General features: G+C 41.0%; 1 protein-coding gene and 1 pseudogene across 1 annotated transcript in view; both read right to left on the bottom strand.

The window, feature by feature from the left end:
• The window catches only part of PTPN4 (protein tyrosine phosphatase non-receptor type 4), a 140,415-nt gene that overhangs the window by 27,092 nt on the left and 89,108 nt on the right, over positions 1-24,215 (bottom strand). The window contains exons 14-20 of the mRNA XM_066611713.1: positions 15,933-16,067; positions 13,073-13,231; positions 7,526-7,700; positions 6,918-7,001; positions 6,778-6,834; positions 5,596-5,752; positions 125-291 (exon numbers count right to left, since the gene is read on the bottom strand). Coding sequence (XP_066467810.1) covers positions 125-291; positions 5,596-5,752; positions 6,778-6,834; positions 6,918-7,001; positions 7,526-7,700; positions 13,073-13,231; positions 15,933-16,067 — 934 coding nt within the window. The remainder of the gene's footprint in view (positions 1-124; positions 292-5,595; positions 5,753-6,777; positions 6,835-6,917; positions 7,002-7,525; positions 7,701-13,072; positions 13,232-15,932; positions 16,068-24,215) is intronic.
• On the bottom strand, positions 23,336-23,455 carry LOC136638182 (5S ribosomal RNA; annotated as a pseudogene).

Raw genomic sequence — 24,215 nt, 5'->3', positions numbered from 1 at the left:
TATTACATACTCAGAGTAAAGTAATTTTTTCTAAGTCAGTCATAGGTTATTATAAGCCCTGTGTAAAGGAACTGAAGAAATCTCATGAAAAGCAAACAGTCCAAAGGAAGTAAAAAAAGCTTACATCAAATTGAGCCAGGACAGTTCCAGTGATAAGGCCCTCTGCCAGCTGAAACATTGATTCCCTCAGAGCATTGTCATCCTGGTGGATACCGTCTAGAGGAGACTTCTCAGGGATGTACTGGAAATCTGGCTCACTTTCCAGTTTCTCTTCTACCACATCATAAACAGCTGCAGAATAAATCAAAGATTTTACAATTACTAAGGAAGAAGCCAATTCTGCAAGATTTAGACAGCCTGCTGCAGAGAATTCACACACACCAGGTCCTCAGTGTGCATACTGGTCTGTTCCACTGGTTTGCCTACAAGTTGGAATGTAGGTAGGTTAAAATAGCCAGTGCTTTCCGGCTCAGTGCTACCACACCTGTGAAAAACCACCACAACAGTCCGTGTGACAGTCTGACACTGACACAGCACTCTGTGTGTGTGTGTGTGTGTGTGTGTGCGCGTGTGTGCGCGCGTGTGCGTGCGCGTGTGTGTGTGTGCGTGTGTGTGTGCGTGTGTGACAGCACTGACACGGCTATCCATAATTCAGAGTCCTAGTGTATTAGAGGGGTCAGTTCCAATATATTAAAAAGTCCCAGTCCCAGAGTCCCAGTATATTAAAAAGCAAATAATTATGTTTTCTGGGAAACATTATTTGTCAAGTTCAGACACAAAACTAGATCACCAATAAATCATGGTTTAGCATTATAATTTACTACTAAACCACTTTCTACTTTGGCATTGTTTGTGAAACAATAAAAATTACATAAAACAGTTGTGCCTCAGGCCACTGCTGGTCCCTTCAGAATATGATAGTAAGAGATACTCTTCTGCCTTTCCCTCAGGACACAGCAAACTTCACACAAACACAGCAAAGGAAGGGAAGGGGCTGCATCAATAGTTCTGTCAGAGCAGTGCTGATCTCTATGATGTTATGAGCTTCCCTTGTCTGGACTCCTCAGGCTTGAGCCTAAGACCTGCAAGCTCCTTCCTCTCCACTGAGCATGAGGACAGGAAGCTTGCTTCCTGTAAAGATTACATCAAGATAATACATATAAAGTGCTTTTCACACTCTAATTACTTTAGCATTATTATGACTACTACTACTTCTTACCATACCAATATGGGGACAAATCGTTTCTTTGAAAAAAATACATCAAAATATTACATGGAAAACTGCTTTCAATTGAGTCAGGCAACTGGTCCATCTATTCTAGCTCAATACTGTCTTCACCTACTGGGAGCAGCTCTCCAGGGTATCGGGCATGGACTTTTCCCAGTCCTGCAGGAATTCTGCATGCAAGCCTTGTGCTCTACCACTGAACTAGAGCTCCTCCCCTGTAGTGAGATACTGAGAAATGAATTTAATTCCTTTTAAATTCATGAGAATTAAAACTGAGGTTCCTTTCACATACCCCAGCATCAATGAAAGACTCATTTGAATGTGATACAATTGCACGCAGCTGAGGAATACAAGTGAAGCAAGCAAGCAAGCAAGCAGGCGAGGTCAATCCCTCCCAGGCAGGATGCTTACTAGGTAGGAAAGATTCCTGAGAATGATCCTGCCTACATGTTTGCTTTCTCCACCCATGCTCTCCAGTGGCATATTATTGTGAAGGAGTTCCCACCAAATACCATGCACAAAAGAGAGACATCACCCATAACTAGATACAATAGTCACAAAATGACTGATCAAGTTATATAAACAAATTCAATCCAATGAATTTTTATGCAATATAAATCTGTATACAAAATATACATATGTATATATATCCTTAAATCCAAACAAGTTACTGACTTTTCTTCATACAGCCATCTGGTAAACATTTGGCTTTGCATTTCACTAACAAGAGGTGAGAGAGTTAATCAAGAACAGAAAAGGCCTAATTTTTACTAGAACGCATGCTGTTATCACTTAACAATTACCCTGTATGCATTTCCTGCCTAGAAACAACATGTGTTAAACACATACGTGCCAGACAGTGTTTGCCGATTTCAAACACATTTTGTTAGTAATGCTTGGAACTAAAATGAAATTGTAGAAAAATGTGGAGGAGGAAATTATGGCTTCTGCTAAATTCTACATTTCAAGGTCTCTTATTTAAACTAATACCGCAATCATCACAGAGAGACTATTAGTTTGGCATCTTAAATCAAAACACCTATAATAATGTTTCCTGTGACTCTGATGCAGGTAGAAAGGGCACCAAAAAAGGTGTACGTAAAAGACAAATTAGCACAATTACTCAAAGCAAAAACTGCTTCCTTGCTGGTTGAGGTAGCACAGTTTCAAATGTTCTGATCAAGTTATTTTATTTCTCATTATAGTTTTCTGCTTTTTATAGTCCTTGGGCAGTGAGCCAAAATTAAATACTTCAAAACTATTTACTGACAATATGCCCAAACAACAGATATTATGTATAAGCCTGCAAGTAAATGTACTGGTGCTCTGATATATTTTTCATCATCCCCATATCCAAACAAGATGTACACGTTGCACATATAACCTGATCAGAAAATTAACAGAGACCTTACTGCCTGATCCTATGTATGTTTAAGCCCCACTGAATTAAATGATATTTATTCTGATAGTAAGCACAGAATTGCAGAACACTAGTTAATGCTCAGAGTCATGGAAGCTACAAAAGGCAACAAGGGTTACTTTAAAAAGTGGAAGTCTTATCTAAATGAGGGGCAAAAAAGCAAACAAACTCAGATAAAACAATGGCTTATCAGGAGTACATGTGGGGTGAGGGTTTCACAGGAAAAGGGACATCAGTGAAAATCACTTCTCTCTCTTTCACAAATAGGCATAGTGGATACAACCCAACATAAAGTTGAAAATAATGCAAGAATCTCTTAGTTTGTTGTTGAAGAGCCTATTGCGAAAAACAGGGAAACAAACATTTCTTTAAGTACATCAGAAGCAGGAAACCAGTAAGGGAGGGACATTACATGATGAAGTTATGGTGAATACTAAAGTAGTATAGGAAGACTGAAAAAACTAAGAGCCCAATCCTATCCAACTTTCCAGTGTCAGTGCAGCTGCAATGTAGCCCAGAGGCAAGAGAGCAAATGTTCCCTTACCTTGTGGAAGCCTCCAACCACAGGATGCAGCACACACCCCACTGGCAGGAGGGCTACACCAGGGTTGGAAAGTTGGATAGGATTTGACCCTAAATGAATTATGTGTTTTGATGTTTATTGTGAAAGATGTTAAGACGCCTATGCCCAAATAATTTTCTTTTTGCAAGGAGGGTATCAGAAGAATTGAATTCAGAAGGAAAAGAAAATTAAATTTGTCATTAAAATTGCAACCTCTCTATACAATGGGGAGCCAAGAAGTTACAGGTCTATTAGCGTCATTTCTGCCTAAAGCTGTATTGTACCATTTCTGGAAATTTTTTAGTCATTTTTTTTCCAGAAAAAAATGGAAACTTCTGGAAAAATTGAAATATATGCCTGTTTGCTTCCTAGTTTGTAATAAGAACATCTGTATCACTGTCATTACAAGAGTGAAAAGATCTTGTTATCTTGCTAGAACTTGCAAGACCTTGTTAGAATGCATCTGGTTTTCCGTTTCATTTCAGTCCATTTTGCAAAATCCTCCCAGATACTTTTTTCCATCATTGTTTAAACTTTTAAACTAGGTTTTAGCTAAACACCTAGTCTGCTGGAACCCTCATTATGTTCAGTGAATTTACATTTCTCTTGCTCTACAGCAGTGATTTTCAGCCTTTTTCAACTCAAGGCACACTGATACGGCACTAAAATGGTCAAGGCACACCACCAGGTTGTTGACAATTGACAAGGCACACCATGCTGCCAGTAGGGCTCACATCTCCCATTGGCCCTATTAAAAAATGACCTTCCCCCAAATTCCTGTGGCACACCTGTGGACCACTCGCGGCACACCAGTGTGCCATGGCACAGTGGTTGAAAATGGCTGCTCTACAGTGCTACTGTGACAGATTATGAACCCCTGGGGTTTAGAGTTCTCCTGGGAGGTGGGTTCTGCCTCGACATCCTCCCTCTGTCTGGTCTTATAGCTTGCGTCAGTGGCAGTGGATACATTCCACCAAGACTTCCCTCCACTCCGTTTTCACAATGGAAGAAAGTAAGCAGCAGAGTCCCCTCAAAGGATCTGAATTGTATTTCCTGCTAGCTTGTTCACAACTGATTTTGAATTAGGGCAACTTCCTGATTTTAGAAGCAGGCTATCTCAGAATGCCAGGTGCAAGGGAGGGCACCAGGATGCAGGTGCCGTGTGCTCCCTAAAGCATTTGGTGGGCCACTGTGAGATACAGGAAGCTGAACTAGATGGGCCTATGGCCTGATCCAGTGGAGCTGTTTTTATGTTCTTATTAACCAGTAAATGAGCTCTGGTGTAAGGGCTAAGTGAAGCACACTGGGGCGAAGGATTTCTAACTCAGACAAATACTGAAAAAGTTTTAATCTTGTGATTAAATAGCAAAGAGATAATGGGGTCATGATTGATAGCTCAATGAAAGTTTTTCAGTACTGTAGCAGTAAAATGGGTAAATTTCATTCTAGAGAAAATTAGGAAAGAGACTGAAAATAAAGCTGCAAGGACCATAATGCTGTTATAGAAATGAATGACATGGCCACATTTTTGCACTGTTCTGGTTGCCCAATTTCAAAAAGGATAAAAACATTTGAGGCTTTTTAGTTTAGATAAAAGCTGACTATGGGGAGACAAGATAGAGGTTTAGACAGTTATGAAACTTGTGGGGAAAGCAGACAGAAATGTGTATCCCTCTATTATACTACAAGAATTCAGGGTGATCAACGATATTCACTAGCAGCATATTCAGAGGAGATGAACTAACTTCTTGAACACAGCATGCAATTAAAAAAACTCAGTGCCACAAGTTGTGGGTATGATTACTAGTCTAGGCTGTTTTAAAGTGGGGATTAGATGAATTCATGGATAGATCTATCAATAGCTATCACTGATAGGATCAGCCTATCAGTCATGAGAGGTAAATGGAAACTCCATGTTCAGAGGCAGTCTGTTTCTCTATACCAGTTTACAGAATAATGGGGTAGGGCTGTTGCCTGCATGTGATTCTGCAGAAACAAAATGCTAGACAAGACAGACCCTTGGTCTGATCCAGCAGACTTCTTCATATGTTCAGTTTAAGATGCAGCTCAGCAGCATACTTTAAAAATACATCTAAACCCACACTTTATGGGGTATGGCCAAAGGTTTGCATGTGTATTTACTACCTCCTTCTTGCCAAAACACTCAGGGTTGTTTACTGTTTGAAATAGCTTGCATTCCAAATATGATAGAATACAGAAGGAAAGGGGCATCCTTGGAAACAAGCAAATCCATCCTTGCAGAGACCACTGTTTTCTTAAGGGAGGTCATTTACTTCTCACTACAGCTATGGAGAATAAGACCCTGGGCTGCATAACATACCCAAACAAATGAATTGTCAGTTTTTGTACATGTAAAATACTCACCATTGGGTCGAACAAGGAGCACAAGTTCCCCTGAGTGCCGCTCACAGCTAGCTTTAATAAACATGACAACTTGGTCATGTGTATGTTCTGAGATATCCCTGCCATTGATCAGTACAACCTGGTCTCCTTCATTCAAACGAGGGACACAAACATCAGCCTGGAACACACAAAAGATTTTGTTTTTACACCACAGGTGCTACATCTAAGACTTTGCCTTCTCTTTGATTAACCAAGTATCATTTATTAAAAATTCTGGCAGTTCCAATAACTTCTATGTACTGATTAGAGAAGGTCTACTTTTCAATTGTTTATTCTATAATCATCTCCATGCATGAAAAGGTCTCTTAACTTCTGAGTTAAGATGCCAATACACACACTTCTGAAAAGGGATAGCTTCACCCACACTAAAAAAAGCTTTTTCAAGTACCACATTAACAACCTGATCCTATCTCTGGCAACTCTGCCAGGTGCAGTAGTGCCAAAATGGCTATCGCTGCATCCAGTGGCACCACTGGAGGACTCCTGTTGGGGTACAAGCCATGATGTGTATGCGCAACCTCCTGATTTTAGAAATGGGTTATGTCAGAATGCCAGATGCAAGGGAGGGCACCAGGATGAGGTCTCTTGTTATCTGGTGTGCTCCCTGGGGCATTTGGTGGGCCGCTGTGAGATACAGGAAGCTGGACTAGATGGGCCTATGGCCTGATCCAGTGGGGCTGTCCTTATGTTCTTATGTTCCTTGGGGGAAGGGGACTTCCATCCCCTTCCCCTGGGGAAAACCCCAGGTCCCGCAATGGAGTTTTTCAAGTCTGTGCTGGCTAATTTGCTGACACAGACTAGAGAGCCTCTATGTCAGGCGTCATAGCCTGACATGGAGGATAGGATATGGCAGAGCAGAATTCCACCAGTCCCACCCCGTGTCCTAGGCTGGGTATAAGTTTTACTTTGATCTTTTTGTAATCAACATGATACAATTCAGAAAAAAGAAATGTGACAAAGAAAAATGCTGTGCTTAGAAATGGTATATAATGAGTAATAATGCCGAACGTTAGCAAAAACATTAGGAATAAAAAATAAGTTATTGAGGGCTGGATAAAATCTTGGGGAGGGGATGTAGCCCCCAGGCCATTGTTTGTAGACCCCTGAAACAGACATCTCTGCAAAGTATCTCTGATAACTTACAGGAGTTCCTGGAGCTACCCTGGACACTATGACAGGCATCTTCTGGTCATATCCGCCCTTTAAAAGAAAAGTCAATCATTAAAATTCACAAGACATTCAAGAATATTCAATGATATTAGAGAGGAGAATTTTTAAAATACCTTTACATTGAAACCAAATCTTCCATTTTCATCTGGCCTCATTCTGATCAGAACAAGATTATCATGAGGAATTCCACCATTGGGCTGAAATGACAATATAATATTTTTTTATCTGTTCTCTAATCTTGAGTTTAGACAGCTTCCCTTGAATCCCAAAGTGAAGTATACTTCTCATAATTTTTACTGAAGTACTTAATGACCCTGAATTGTTAATGCTTATACTGCTGGGAATACAGACTCAAAACTTTGTAGTAAGCTGTAGATTCTTTTTACTCCATAATTCAATTATGGCAATAAAGCTCATGAAGAGCTCTTTATTATAAAGAACTATGGGTAATTTCTGTTGAATTGTAAAAGCTGACACAAAACTGGTTTGTTAGGTACATAGAAAAACTGAGAGCAGAATGAAGAAAAAAGGTACATCTAAGTTATTAGGAAAGCCAGTGTGACATTAAAGAGATAGTAGATAACATCTAAATTTAAATATACCAATAATTTACTATGATGAATCTACTTACATAAGCCCAAACATCACTAATTCATCAAGGTGCCCGATTCTACCCCTCAAAAGGAAGCTTGATTCAAACAAAATGAAGATAGTATCTTACTGTAGATTTCTCTGGAGATGAAGAATCATCATCATCATCATCATCATATGTTTCATTTATATGGTTATCCAGTTCTTGCTGAGAAAGTGAATAATGAATTTGGTTCCAACTGTTCTTTTTCGATTGTTTGGGTGGCAGTGCAGGTGGTTGCCCATCTACAGGTGTCTCTTGAGATCTACAAACAATACAAACAGAAACAAAACAGTAATTCTGAAATTATGAGCTGTGTGCTAGTTGAAAACATCACTAAAAACTTCAGAATTAAAACGGTTGAATTTTGGTATGCGGAATAACTTTTTAGCACCTATAGTGAACAGTATACCAGCATGATGTAGTGGTTAGTGTCAAGCTAAAGAGATGTTGCCTAGCCATAGACCAGGCACCTCACTAATTTCACAGGACAAAATGTGGGCTGTGGAGGCCCACATGCGCCATCCTGAGGCCTTTGGAGAGAGGGTGGAAAAATATTTAGTTCAATATCTAACTGCCCAATCCTATCCTTCACCCCCTTGCTTCTGCAGCTAAGTCAAAAATGGAAGCACTGTATCCAGTGGAGGGAAGGGAGGAAAAGGGAAGCTTCAAGCAGGGAAAGGGGATTTAAATAGCTTTAAACCTGTGCAAGCCTCCTGCTATGCAACTGGCCTTCTTGGGCATGTGCTAGTGATTGGTTGCACAGGTCCAAGGAAAGAAAGGGGCGGGGAGGCTGCTACCAGAGGAATTTGGCACATACCACTGATGCCGGATCCACCCCTTTCCATTTAGACAGATGTCAAATTTACATTCTACCATAAATATAATTCATTTTACAGGAAGAGAAGAGATTCTCAAGCAAGAAATGGAGTGAGGCACCACACTTTTCGTATTCATAAACATTGCCATGTGCACTAGAAGCTATCGTTACCAAGTGGCTCTGGTGAAGCATATGTCTGAAAGCTGGCCTAACTGTACCCATTCAGATCCATTAGGAACTTGACTCATGTTTGCAGACTATCGAGTCCTGCAGTTCTCAAACTCATAGGGAGTTTGAGGACCATACTAAATCCTTACAGGGGCGGGGGGAAGGCAGTGGGTGCGGGGGGAAGTCAGCGACGCAATCCCCAGGATAGCGTTGCTCAGGGGGCTGCAGGGACTGTCATGTACTCACCAGTCCTTGGAGCAGCCTCCCTGGGGTATGGGGAGCCTTGCTTGTGTGGGCATCTGCAGGGCTCCCTGAAGTTTAAAAAGTGAAAGCGCAGTGATTGTACCCCACTTCCAATTTTGTGGAGGTGGGACAAAATTCCACCTTAAGGGGAAGGAGGCCAGGGCCCTCTGGCTGGGGCATCACGATGCCCCAGTTTGAAAAGCCCTGATCTAGTCTATTAAGATAGATGTCCACGAGCTTAACTGGCAGATATGAAACTCTGTGAATGACTTGCTTGTCCACAGGTGCTTATTTATCACTGCTCTGAGTATCAAAAAAGCAGCATATAAATCCATTAAGTAAAATAAATAAAATACTGTACTATAAAACTCGTAATTTCTTTGTAGATCTCAGAATGACATATTTAAATTAAAAAGTGATCATCAGCTGTCACTGAATCACTACCAAACGTTTATAATTAATAAGTTTGTAAATTGGCCTTCATTTGCGACAGTGAAGCCTACAGACATACCCAACTAATTTGACATATTATTACTGATAGACCTTCCTGCACATCCTTGCACACCATGAACTGTTCTTTCTAATCTTATCTGTGGCCTGAATGTGACCTTATCTGTGGTCAGCACACTTTGCTTTATACTAGAATGTGCATTATGCAAAACTTCAAGTTATTTCTAATTCAAAAATGGAATAAAGAAATGATAAAGTATATTGCATGTCTGTATATTTATATGGAAACAGTCTCCATTTGGAGGAGTTAAAATAACCCTAAGGTTGTGAGTGCAACATGCAGTAATGTATTACCATAAAGGATTGTGAGAACCAGGAATGAAGCCCTGGGCAAAAACTTCTCTGCTTTATATTTGTCCAGTCAGCTTTGAATTTCCTTATGAATGCTTAGACAATGGATGTGAAAGCAGACTATTTTGCAGTCAAAGCAGCTCTCTGTATTACTGCATACAGCAATTTACATAATCAAATAAAAAGGAAAAACACCCTAGTCTAAAAAACTTTGTGTTTTATATATCTGGTCTGATCTCTAATATATCAATAGTTTCTTATTTGACATTCAAAAATAATGCACATTTAACACACATGTTTACATTTGGCTGTCTTTACTTGCCATGCATGATTTTTAGTGCTTTTTTAGCTACCACAACTTACAGATGTGGTGGCATAAATACCTTCTGAGTTATAAATATTAAAGGGTAAGTGGATAGATCCCATAAGCAGGGCCATATCATGCGCACATTGATAAGCACAAGATTTTAGACTGAAAATCCTATGCACTTCTTAAGACTCTTTTCAGAGTCAACACCAGTGTTTGGAGGACCCTTGGGCTTTCAGACCCTCTCCACCATCCCACTGTCAGCTAACACTTCTCAGTAGAGAACAGCCCTCCTTTGCACTGCTGCTGTAGTGATAGAATGTGGCATTGGGGACCAGGGCATCTGAGAATTTTAGAAAGATGTTGGCCTCCGGGAGAGGATACTTTGCTCTTGATGCTTCCCACAATGCTTAGTAAGCCATAGTGATGCTTACTGGACAATGGGGGTGGGGAACAGTCACAGGAACAGACAGAAATCCTCTTCTTTTTTTAAGGCCTGGCATTATTTATAACCTCCCAGGTGCTCTGGCCCCTCATCCTTTGTTAGAGCAGGACATACAAACATTTAAAAACTGCACTGGGTCCCAGGAAAGGAACAGAATACTCTACTACTGTTGCAGTTCCCCTGTAGGCATCCCCAGCCAGGGTTCAATGAGTGAGGGGAGAAGCAGTGGCAGCAGGAGATCTGGGGATAGGTGGGATGTGACCCCATCTGTAGGCACTACCCCTAATCCTTTTGACTGGTGAGGCCAAGGATTAACACTAGGATCTTCTACCATACCAACACTGAAAAATGGCCCAAAGTACCTGTGGTGTGCAGTTACTTCTGCAAATTCCAAAATTATTGTGTACTTATTTATGTAGAGCTTTTGAACATAAGCTTTTGAGCTTATGTAAAGTACTTTACATAAATTATCTTTGAAATTTTTACAACTCTATATTACAGATACATATTGGTGTGCATGCATGCATACTCTGCATGAGAAAGGGACATGCCTAATGCCTCTTATCTGACTTCATGGTAGAGGTAATAACTGAATTGGGAACTTCACATTTCATAACACCATCTCTTAGCAGCAGTAAGTTTTATCCCAAATTTAATCACCCCTCTAGCTACAGTCCTTCTAGCTATGAAATCAGTTCCTCGATTTCAAAGGGACTTAAGCATAACTAACAAAACTTCAGAAACAACCCTACACTATTTATTTAAAGTGTTTATATATTGCTTGTCCATCCTACAATAAGAACTTTCCTTGATACAGAAGTTCTTACTGCTGGTCCTTTCAATGGCTTTCAATACCATTAACCATGGAGCTCTTTAGGAGTGGCTGGGTGGGTTGGGACTGAGATGCACTGTTTTGCAGTGGTTCCACTCCATCCTGGTTGACAGGATCCCAAAAGGTGGTCCCAGTGGATGCATGTTTAGCAATCTGGCTGCTGGCTTGCAGGGTGCCGTAGGGCTCTACCAACGTGTAATTGTTGGGAGAGGTTATTTGGGGATTTGAGTGGGACACAAACAGTAAACTGATGACACCCAGATCCACCCCTCCACCAAATACTGGCAGGGCTGTCAATTTCAGGACACTGCCAGGTGGTGGTTGGGAACTGTATGTGAGCTAGGAAGTTGATGATGCAGATGCTAGTTCAGTGATGGTGAACCTTTTGGGCTCAAGCATGTCAAAAATTCAGAAAATGCCGAACTTGCTGGCATGTGAATAAAAGAACAATTCTTTACATATTTATTTTTTATGTGTGGTGTTATGTATTATATAAAGAAATGTCACATAATGACAAAAATGAAATACAAGTAAAACAAACTCAGATGTTTGTGAACACTGGTGTCACCCAAAACGCAGTGGTGTGTCACTTATGACACGTGTCATAGGTTTGCCATCACTGTGCTAGTCCATCCGCCTGTTCTTTCAGGACTATTTTGCCTAATACCTCTGAGGAAGTTTGCAGTCTGAATAGGGCAAGGCCTTGACGTCTAGGCCTAAATGTGAGCAACATATGTATCTTTCTGTATCCTTCTATGACTCCATGTGACCAATCAAAGTGTATGAAAAATGCCGAGTCATAGTGACAGAGTACCTGTAATAAAAGTCAATGTGAAGGTACAGCTAGTGCACCGTAGAAGATGATGCAATCAGTCATGAGACTAAGAGGTAATGCTGAGGTCATCTCCACTGTGACTGGTGCACAGCACTACATAAGCAAGGCAGGTACAGGGTCGTTGTATGGAGGGTCATTGTATGGAGTCGAAGAGAGCAGGAGTCTATGTCGGAGATTGTGGCTGTGAATACTACACTGTTTTGCTGCAAAAGAATTGCTTATCTGTAAATACAGACTGGTGGTGGACATCTGCCTTGTCTGTGCTGTCTTTCTGGAACTCCTTCGCCTTTGTTGAAGCTAGCATTCTGCGGTGCTCTGCTGAGAACTGGCACTACATTAAATTCCTCAACATGTTCTGAATGGGGTAGTATTTCTTCTGAAGGAGCAGGTGCATAGCTTGGGAGTCCTCCTGGTTCTACAACTATTCCCAGACTACCAGGCAGTAGTCACGGCCAGGGAGCTGGTACACCAGTTGCAGCTATACCTGAGCTGGTTGGACCCAACTATGGAGGTTCATACTTTGGTGACATATTGTTTAGATTAGTACAACACACTCTACATAGGGTTGCCCTGGAAGGACAACCTGGAAACTGCAATTAGTGCAGAACTTAGCAGCCTGCATGATTACTGGGACTCAGCAGTTTGATTTTGCAAGACTGCTGCTCCAGTGCCTACACTGGTCCAATTCAAGGTGCTGGTTTTAATTTTTAAAACACTTTAGGGCTTAGGACCAGAGTATCGAAGGGGCCGCCTTCTTCCAAACATTATGGACTGCTCCCCGAGATTGTCAGAGAGGTCCCTTTGGTGTGCCCAAGAGAGAAGGGAGGGGGTTATTGCCACCTTTGATAGCTGTCTTATTGTTTTATCATCATTTATTGCTGTTTTTATTTTTCAGTGCTGCTACATTGTTTTTAATGCCCCTTTATTATATTTTTATGTATTGCTGATGTTTCTATGCCTTTTGGTGCTGCTGCCTCTACTTTTTTTGCTGTTTTATTGCTGCACTGTTTTTATGCTGATGGCTTTTATGTTTATGTAAGCTGCTTTGGGCGCCCACAATAGTGGGGGAAAGGCAGGTTAAAAATGTATAAAATTAAACAAAACAACTTTAAATAAGATAAGAGGTTGCATGCAAGACCTTCTCATCTTACTATTAAAAAAAACCCACTGGAAACAGCTAACTTACGGTGATGACTCCAGAATGATACTATTTGCCTGTGTTGATGAAGGAGATCGGTGATTTGCAAACACTTCACTCGGTGAAGTATGAACCACATGGTCCACTAAATGTCCAACTGAAGATGGCCGTAAACGGTTTCTCTCTTGAGTAAATGCAGCATTGCGACTAAACAGGGAAAGAGCAGTTGTTCATAGCAGGTAATATTTGCTGTTTAAACTGAATGCTTGAATTGTATAGAATGCTTTTTCAAAACATGTTTTTATTTACAAGATTTATATTGTGGCTTTTAAACTATAACCCTCACATAGCAGCTAAGAAATTGTTAATCAATATTACAGTGAACTCCACTGTTTGCAGTCCCAAATGCATTAATTCAACATTTCCATTTTATTTAGATGGAATATAATGTCATCAGTATATCGAGCACTTAAGCTTAGTAGGGAAAAAAATCTGTTGAGTTCAAACAAATTTTATTATCTCAACATTAAAAATGAAACCCTATAAAAATCTTGATAAACACCATTTGAGAAGGTAATAAAAAATCTATTGTAATCAATACTGAAACACACAATGGACTGTATCTTAAGTAGATAAATCTTTTTAGTAAGATAATTAAAAGTAGTGCTGGTGCAATAGCATGAAAATAAGGGCACTCCTGCCCACTCCTCTGTAAGGCATTTCACTGATTTCCCTCTCTGCACAGCTGAGAGCTAGGGAATCTGGAGGAATAATGTGGAACGTGGCATAGGATGCAATTCAGAGCAGGAGAATAAATTCCCAAAAAACATACAGAAACAGCTTCCAAATGTCTTTTGGGGATTGCATCTCTTGCTCTGCAACCTGCCCATGCTACATCCCACATTGTTCCCTACAATCCCTGGATCCTCAGGAACAGTTTTATTTAGTGTTCAAGGAGTTCCCCTGGGGAAGGAAGTGGGAAAGACAGCTTTCTCACATTGTGCAAGCACTACATCGGATACAACCAATATTTCTGAAATACTTCCAAGGGAAAGGAGGTAATACATATCTAAGAACAGAGACGCATTCATTTGTCATGTGCCATGAAATATCTCACAAGGACAATATTGCCTCCACATGTCAATTTTGGCATATAAATAATTGGTTAAATTGTTGTTTTTTTTAAAGTATATAATCTATTAAGTTACAAAGAGCTTCAAAATCAATATAAGACTAAGAAGCCAGACCATTGTCATAACTCTTGGCTGTGGCTACCTCTCCCCCTCAGTGTATAACATTTCCTCTGAGAGTTCCCTGCTTTATCACAAGCAGCTATTATAAGATGGGGTGAGTGGGAGGTGAGTGGGAAAAGGTAGTGCAACCACAAGAGAGATTTCATGGCACTATTCCCTTCTCTAACCACTCCCCATATTGGCCCTCAGACCATTGGGGTTCGCCATAGGTCCTTGGACAAGGTCTCATTGTGAGGCAGTGCCAATTTCAGACATCCTTCTAGGCTCTGATAATTTGCTGCTTAAGTTTCACCTCATTATAAAGCTAGCCCTGTGCATATACTGTAGAATACAGGAGGATATACATAAACACAGTGTACTTCCAAAATGAAAGTCTCTCCCCCTCTTGGCAAAGAAAAAAAAATACATAAAACTTAAAATAAACTTTAGAGGTGATTAAACTAAAAAATAGAACTAGGGGAAAAAAACCCCTATCTAGTAATGCCCTCCACCCACCCACACAATATTAAGCATTATGCATACAATATTCAAAGGTAATGTTACTTAAACTTAGCTTACCTGAGATAACTGCTTTTTTCTTTTTAAAAAAGCCCCCCCATCTTTTCTCTTTGCAAAGTAAAAACAACAACAAAAGATACAAGTCTCCCTTAAAAAAATGTTACACGCATGGCATGTGAAAATAAATGCAAGAAAAAAGCATGGGGAAAATAAATGCAAGAAAAGCCAGGTATCTGAAATGAAACAGGCTTCATCAGTAGTGACACCAACACCTGTCTCCTCTTAAAGCTTAGAATAGGTTATATCCTAAAAAATACCGTAATGAGTAAGTCCTACTGAAATTAATTAAAATGACAAGTTAGCTACAACTAAGTCATCTCATTGTTTGCAATGGGGCTTAGTCATGACTTTGGTTACAACCCACTGTATCGAATTTAAATGTAAAATTTAATCCTGATTATTATATACTGTAGACACTTTACTGTCAATTAATATTTCTTCTATCTAATCTAATGTTTTGTTCCTAAATCCAAATATGCATCTCTTCATTCTTATGATCCATAGAACTTACAAGATTCAGATACTTCATAACTTTAAAAAGGAAATCTCTTAGGAGAATTCTGAACCTTACCCACAAGCTAGTGAATCTAGTCCTTTTACTCTAGGAAGCTCACTAGTTTTTTAGTTTTGTTTTCTACGCACTGACTACACCATCCACAATTGACAGCCTCCTCAAGATAAGGGCACAATTCCCAGCCCTAAACGGCCCCTTCTTAATGGTAATATGGTAGGGATTTTACAAATGAACCTAAAATCAAGCCATCATTGGAGAAATCTTAAATGTTACTTAGCACTGAAACATGAGATATTTCACAAGCAGCAGTCTTTACAGATGCATTTAGATAATTATTTTCACTGTAAGTCACAGTACATCTATACCTTCTCAGTTCACTGCCATGAATCAAAGGAAGCAAGATATAGTCTTAGTACAATAAGTCAGCCAGCTTCAGAATAGAGAATGTTCTTTTAAAAACGTTTACTATGAAAATTCCTGATGGCTTAGCATACTCCCTCAAAGGGTTTTTTAAGCAGTTCATTTTCCTTGAAAAAATGAATAAGAGGTGAAAAACTTGTTGCAGAAGGACTATTCTACTTACTGATTAGGGGTTCCAGGTGGAGAGCGCGATGGTAAGCTCTGAGTTTCTAACCTGTCATCAGATAACGAATTCCTGCTGACCACCTCCCAGTCCATCCCACTTATCAATTTGCGAGCTAGAGGTTTACTTGGGGATCTAAAACAATAGAAACATTTTTAAAAAAAAACCATCAGTAGAATTTCTTTCAAAAGTTCTCTCAAGGAGTTAAGAAGGAATAGAAATGAAAGACAGCATTAGTCTTTCCCCATGCTATGCATGTTATTTCAATATTTATTCAAGGCAGAACTTTGTTTCTGCTCTCAAGAATACCAAGTGCAATGGCCTTATAATCACTTGAAATAACTTTTATTCATAAGACAGAAAAAAACTGAAAGCAGTTTTTATGTCTGCAAGTGCACCTTATTCATAACAAAACAAGTTATAGTCTTTGTTTTGACAAAACCACCATTATTGTCTGTATGTCCAAACCATCTGAAGTGCAACCTGATTTTGTGTGTGCGCGCGCACTTCGCAGGGATGAATCAAACTAAGGGCCCAATTCTATTCAAGTTCCCAGCACCAGTGCAGCCACAGCCCCGAAGTAAGAAAACAAATGTGCCCTTATTTTGAGGAGGCCGCGATGACTGTCTACAGGATGCAGTATACATGCTGTTGGCATGGCTGTACCCATGCTGGAAATCTGGACAGGATTGGGCTGTAAGTCTGTGTTATACCTCCTTCAATTTCATTTCGAGATTGTTATAAATTACACACTCATTTAGAGGTGACTGCACCTCATCCAGCCTTTTATGTCCACCAGCTATTTTCAAACAGTGTGCCGGGCATACTGGTATGCCACAAATGGTCTGCAGACGTGCTGCGAGACTTTAAGAGAGGGTAATTTATTAATAGAACCATTGGGAAATGTGAGCCTTTGGCCAGCAGTGCAGTGCGCCTTGTCAATTGTCAAGAAACTGATCATACGCCCTGACAATTTTAGTACCTTGTTAGTGTGCCATGAGATGAACAAAAGTTGAAAATCGCTGGTGAACACCCTTCCCTGGCCCTGCTTTTGCTTAACATAGCCTGAAGAACAACTCTGAAAAACTCTAAAGCATGCTTTGTAATGTTTCAACTGACTGCAATAAAGGTAGCACCCTACTGTGGTGCTTTGATCTTTTTTTTCCTAGTGAACCTAGTGGATTTTTGTGCATAGTCAAGAAAATAATTTATTATGTATTTTCCCTCTTCTCCCCCCCCCCCCGTGTAGCTGTTTTGTTTTTATTTACTAACAAAAAAATAGGGGGAGAAAAAATAAAATCATTTACGAATTTAATGTCTGTAACTGTATGAAGGGGCAAGATTTTTATAGCCTTATTTTTAAAAACTTCTTAAAATGCTGAATTGAATCTAAAGTATGTGATGCACAAATTCAGATACTAATACACCAACTATAATATAGTTATATAAGCATTCATCCTCAAAATTCTACAAGAGTACACACCCATGTGTTGACATCTAGAGATCTGTCCCCTTTTAAACACCCACACAATTTATCAAAACTTACTTTAAAAGCCTGAGGTGATCACGTTTATAACATAACACGAATAGTCTGAAGGAACTCATGTTCTCTTTCTAAGAATCATGCAATTCTTAGCAGGACTCACCTTAATTACTAAGCAGAGTTGAATCCAGAGTAATGCTCTCAGCAGTTGATAAAGTAGAGAAAAAGTATTTAACTGCCAAGCTACATTTTGAGAGTATGATTATTAACTGTTTTAACCTCACAGTTCCACCCACTCATGCTTGTTACCAAAACTTCCTGTTCTTTGTGGAAATTTCAAAGAAACAGTTACCACATTGCAATATATTTTCCAGTGCCACTGCACTGTAGTTTCCTCCTCTAATAGATGCCTATGTGAAAATTACTAACTGAACAATTTATTTGATTTACTTTTAGATATATGTTTCAAGACACTGCAGAGATTTAAATTTCATTCCAGATATTATGCATAATATAGTTATTTTCAAAACGCATTGGAAAAGATAAGTGTCAAAAATACTTAATGTTAGGGTTTGAAATTTCAGCAAAAAGTACCTTCAAACAAGTTATATTTTAAAGAATATATTTAGGGCAATGATGTACCATTCCTGAAGAGGTACACTGACCTAAGAGATGGCACCAAACACAAAAGGGGCAAGGTCTGAACCATAAAAAGGAGATCATCCAATCCAAACCTTGCACCTAAAGCACCATCACCCTTATACTACACAGTTTCCTTATGTGATAGCAATTGTCATTGCAGACAAGACATTTCCTTTAATTAAGCAGCAGCCAAAAAGGCAGAACTTGGCAAGCTTGGGACGCACTCCAGGAAAGGTTCCAACTCCAAAATACCTGCCCAGTAATTCAAGATCTTTCCAGTAGCAGCTAAGAAGGCTAAAGGAACCACCAACTTCACAAAGAGCCAACAGTGTGAAGTACAAGATTGATAGATGCAACATCCCAAAAGCCTGAGGTCACTTGAACCGACTTGCTCCTTCTTTCCAACTGCTGGTTACAAAAACATTCCCATCAGCACTGATGGCCGCAGGCTGTGAATGTTCTAATACAGGGCTCTCCAGACTCCAGCCCGCAGGCCAGATCTGGCACCCTCGCTAATGGAGTTTACTATTCTGCGGGGGAGGCTTCCACTGTTGCTGACAATCACCCCCCATGTTCCTTCTGCCCCAGCAGGCTCTGCTCCAGGATTTCCTGGCAGATGTGGTAGGGCAGAGCAAACATGGGGGTGATTGGCAGTGACAATGGAAGCCTTCCCAGAGGAATGGTAAGCTTCGGTCGCACCAGGGAGGCTTTTTGTGGCATGCAGCAGTCTCCAGTTTGGAGGCTGATGTTCTAATAGTTACACTAGACTATGAAGGGGGGGGAGGACCCCAATATGTGAGCCAGGGGAAGTGCACACAAGTACTCCAAATGAGAAAAAACCATACACAAAGCTCACAGCAGAGTCAGGAGTTGAAAAGAGAAGGTGTGAGTGTGTATATAGGTCTGAGCAAATAGGTATTCTGCTCAGGTGGAGAAATCAGGCAGATTAACCACTGCTGATGCTGTTAACTGAACACAGTACACTGGAAGCACATCTCAACGTGGGAAACATTACCATGAAAGCAGGCAATGGAGCATAGATCAGTGGTACTAGAGGCGACATAACCTGGGACAGGTTGGGGACAGAGGCAGCATAACCTGGGACACAACCTAACACACAGTTGCTGCCTTTGCTGTGGTGTGCAGGAAAGAGCTTCTTATCGAGCTCTTTCAAAGAGCTCCTTTGTTTGCACAGTTCCTGTACATAAAACCAGAAATCCTCATTTCTAGGTTTGTTAAAGTTGTGCAAAAGAACATGGAAAGGAATGGATATCTGCTTCTTGATTAAGAAAGCAGAACAGTGTGACTGGTGTTTGTGGCAGGCTAAACACAGGCAGCAGGTATCTCAGGGTGAAGGACAGCCTTATCTGCTGTCTCCTCACCCCCCCCCCATCTGCCACTGATGAAAGCCACATGACATTGCCTTATTTATGGTTCAGCTGGCTATGAGTACCCATCCCTATACTGTTCATTGAAAACATTCACTGGTAAAAGCACTGAAGCCAAATCTAGCCTGTGCTGTCCAAAGTATGAAGAAAACAAGTCAGCACATATCAGAGCCTAATGTTTACCTCCAGCATACATATATTTTCCTTTCCTAATATAATGGCTGTAGTTGTAGTTAGCAGACTTCTATGTGGCTCACATAAGTTATTTTATAAAACTTATATTCCATCTTTGATGAACATGGTAAAAATCACTGGTTAGGTCCCATTCCATTCTGTAGGCCAGAAGCCATTTTGAAACTAATATGGGAAAGTTGGTTTGTTATTAGCAGAAAGTTTATTTTATTCCTCCTTGCAATGGCTGAACTCAAAGGCATGATAAGGGATTGCTATGCTGGGCAACAGTCTCTCAATAATCTATCAAGATGCAGGTGTGAATCTCCAGTTGGGAGGTGGTGGTCACTGTCCAGAAGCTTTAGCTGGCCCAAGCTTCTGGCTGGCCAAAAATTATTTTCAAGGTATAAAAAAGCCTGTTGCTAGGGCAGGATAGGCTGCTCCTTGCCATTCCATCATGGACGTCTGTTCATATCACTGCTGGCATGACAGGTGGAAGAATTGCTCTTCGCCTATGCTCAGGAATTAAAATGTCCAGTTGAGAATTAGAAGTAAATCTAGGAGCTTAGCTTTATTGTTTCAGCATTGTGTGTGTATATATTTATTCTCGCAAGTAATTAAATGCCTTTTAGTAATTTTAACTATATTTCTATTCTTTATAGATCAATATATATTTACAGGATTGTATCTGTGCGAGTACAAAGGAATCGATTAATCGATTAATTTTCTATGTTCACCTGTGAGATGGGGTGAACATAGAAAAAAAAAGAGTATGCATCTCTGATTCACTGAGGGTTATTAACCCACTGAGGGGTGGGTGGGTATGAGTGGTTAGAGACCAAGACCAGGACACTATCCTGCAGCAACAAAAGTTCTCAAAGGAGCAATTACAATAAAGAAAATAATAATAAAGAAAATCAAGTCTCACTTAACAGCCTAGTATGCTGCTAGTAAAGTTTCTAAGAAAACAGCCCCATGTATAAAACACTATTGCAGCATGGTGAGGAATAATAATACTTAACATGTATGCAAGCTCTTAAAGTGCTTCACATATATTATTTTGATGCTGCCTTTACAATGACCCTGTAAGTTGAGTAAGTGTTATTTCTAAACTGTAGCCAAGGCTGTTGGGAAATAGCTTCTCTAAGGCCACCTAGCTAGTTTGTGGAAGAGACAGGATTTGAACCAGGAAAGTCCTGATTGCAGCTCTTCTCCTTTATGTCACTCCACGTCTGGAAGTTACCAGGGTGTGGGCAACTGAAGCCAGGATACCAAGTACAGGAGGGGGTCCCAGTTGGTAGACAAACCTTAGTTGATAAAGGTGATAAATATCAGAGGACACTAGAACCTCCAGAGAAAGAGCTGGATTAACGACTGCACCCAGACTGCGAGTCTAATCCTTTAGGGGGAGTGCAACTCTATATAGAAAAGATTGAATACCACCTCTCTGTTCAGATGCCTTGCCAGGATTCTACTTTCATTTTATTGATGCTCATCCAGCTCACCACTATTCCTAGACACTGGTTTAGCACTTCTACTCTCACACTTAAACTTCAGGAAACAGCAGAGTTGGTTATCATTAGTGTCTGATGCCACCTCACTCTAAATCTCTGAATGACCTCTCTCAGCAGTTTAATGTAGATGCTGGGAGACAAGATGTTACCCTAGAGTAGCGGTTTTCAACTGCTGTGCCGCGGCACACTGGTGTGCCATGAGGCTGCCTCAGGTGTGCCGCGGGGCCAAGGAGTCAGGCAGCGGCGGCAGCGTGCATGGGAGAAGCAGTTGCTTGGAGCCACGCGCGGCAGCAGGTGAAAAAGGAGCAGCCGCGCAGGGGCTTAGATGTTCCTGCTGCTGCTGGTTCCTGCCCCGTGTGCTGATTGGGCAGGCAGCCAGAAGAGCCTGGAAGAACATAGAGGGAGGGAGGGCAAGCCTGAAGGCAGGTAGGAGCCAGAAGCAGCTGAAAAGGATCCTGGAGAAACCCTTTTCCTTGCAAGCAATGCCCCAAAGTGACCCTCCCTGCTTTGCCTCCACTGGCAAGGCTTTGGCAGGAAGGGTGCTGGGTCACACTCCTAGGTAAGTGTGGCTAGGATTAAGCCCCATTGACTATAATGAGGCTTGGTTGCACTCTTTCTTGAATAAATGAGCAGGCAAGTGATGCTTTTCTCTTCTCCCCCACCCCACCTCCTCCCCTCCTGCACACACATCCCCCCATCATAACTGGAGTTAACCCCTCTGATTGCCCCTCCCCACCCCTCCCTCTTCCTCACCTTCCAAAGTTCAAAACCAGTTGCCTCCCATTCTCTTTCTCTCCCCCCCCACCCTAGTGAATCCTGCACTTGTTTCCTCCACATCTCCTCACTGCCCCTCACCCCCCCTTCCCTGTTTCTCCAGTATGCTCAGTCTCATCTCTCTTTGCCAACACCTCCTGGCATCTCAGAGCATATCAGTCAATAGCAGTTTGAACACACCTGCTTCAAAACCAGAAACCACATACACCTTCCTCTCCAGGCTTCTTGGGAATTTCTTTCATTGTCATGTAATGATCTAAAGCTGAAATCCTAACCACACTTTCCTGAGAGTAAGCCCCACTGAACAAAATAGGACTTACTTCTGAGTAGACCTGGTTAGGCTTGGGCCCTTAGTTATATTAATTAAATTAATTGTAACATAATAATGTAATTAAAAACTAGTAGTGTGGCTTGACAATTTTAGTGCCTTGTCAGTGTGTCGTGAGCTGAAAAAGGTTGAAAATGGCTGCCCTAGAGGGCCCTTGTAGCATAAATTCACAAGGTTGAACACAAGTTCTCTAGCACCACCTTCTGGAACTGTACTGAGGTAGATGCAGAAATGTAGAAACAAGTATATAAATAAGCTGCTGAGTGGTCCAGAAGAATTAACAGGCCATATTCCTCTTTCATTCTCCCGAATGTTATCAGGAAGACCAAGGCAGTTTCTATGCTAAAACTTGGTTGGAAACCAGGTTGAAACCGATGGGCTAATATGAATCTAGAGAAATCACTTTCATCTAATACATGGGTTCCCAACCCATGGTCCGCGGACTACAAGTGGTCTGGGAAGGTCTCTGGAGAAAAAACAACAGAGCCTTTGCAGACCTTTCTTGTTAGCAGCTCCTCATTCAGCTCCAGGAGAGAGGCTTTTCCTCCAAAGCAGAGGCACAGCTGGGGGATGAGCTGCTGAGGCGGAGACAAGTCTCTGCGCTTCCTTCCTTTTTTCCTACACTTGGCAATGGAGGGGTAGGTGACCAAGCTTGCTGGCAATGAGCAGCAGGGGGATAAGTGCATTCAGAAGCTGAGTGTCTCAGAACTCAGACCTGTGCGTGTCTACTCAGAAGTAAGCCCCATTATAGTCAATGAGGCTTACTCCCAGGACTGTGTGGCTAGGACTGCAGCCTTAGAGCTGTGCATGTCTACTCAGAAGTAAGCCCCATTATAGTCAATGAGGCTTACTCCCTCCCAGGACAGTGTGCATAGTACTGCAGCCTTAGAGCCCAATCCTAGGCATGTCTACTCAGAAGTAAGCACCATTATAGTCAATGGGGCTTACTCCCAGAAAAGTGTGGATAGGAGTATAACATCCCAACATCCCTCGTGGGCTCCTACTGTGGCTGCTTCCTGTTCCCAGGGTTGCCTCCTTTGTAGTCAGGGTCAGCCTAAAGGAGGACTGGTTGGCAACCTTCAGTCTTGAAAGACTATGGTATAAGCCTACAGTACCCGGTATTCCCAGGCGGTCTCCCATCCAAGTACTAACCAGGCCTGACCCTGCTTAGCTTCCAAAATCAGACGAGATCGGGCATGTGCAGGGTAGCCTGGTCTATATGTCAAAGATTAACATTCTCCTTCCCTGCATGATAGTTGCACTTCCCAGTATTGGGAAGTCAAACAATCACATTATTAATTAATCTTCTCTTGTTATTACATATTTATTTTTTGTGTGCAGGGGTGGCGTTAAGTAATTGATTGATTAGTCTTATTACAAGCTTAATTGTATTTTCGGGGTGGAGGGTTGCATGTGGTCCCCGATGATTCCAATTTTTGCTTCAGTGGTCCCTGGGCTCCTAAAGGTTGGGAACCACTGATCTAATACTATCTGGACTTTTGACAGCAACCACCTACTTAAGCAGCTTGTCAGGAATGGGCTATTTGTGAGCAGCTGATAGTTGTTACAGTTTGTAGGGACTGAGAGATTTTTTTTTTATGAGCAGCCTCACAGTTGTCTCTTTTTAAATACATACAACATAGATTATATTCCTTGATATATTAACCTCCTAACTGGTAAATCAGATAAGTGCTCACTGATAAAATGTATGGCTTCCAAATAAAACTCTTACAAAAAAGTGAAATTCAAATGCACAAATTTTCAGAAAAAACTTAGCACAAACTAGAACGTCATGTACAAAATATTTATAAACAAGCAGAATATAGAACAGAGTAGTATGTTTGGAGATTCAATTCATCAAGCCATCATTTAGTCAAAATAACTAGCTGCAATCCTAAAAGACTCTTATTAGGGGCTCAATGGTACTACTTTTTCCTTGTTATTTCAAATATCTATTTTTATAAAAATGAAAAATATGTAAGG

Source organism: Tiliqua scincoides, chromosome 1, assembly GCF_035046505.1.
Source record: "Tiliqua scincoides isolate rTilSci1 chromosome 1, rTilSci1.hap2, whole genome shotgun sequence".
Taxonomy (NCBI): Eukaryota; Metazoa; Chordata; class Lepidosauria; order Squamata; family Scincidae; genus Tiliqua; species Tiliqua scincoides.
The sequence above is the reverse complement of the archived record's forward strand: the minus strand, read 5'-3'. Positions and strand labels throughout refer to the sequence as shown.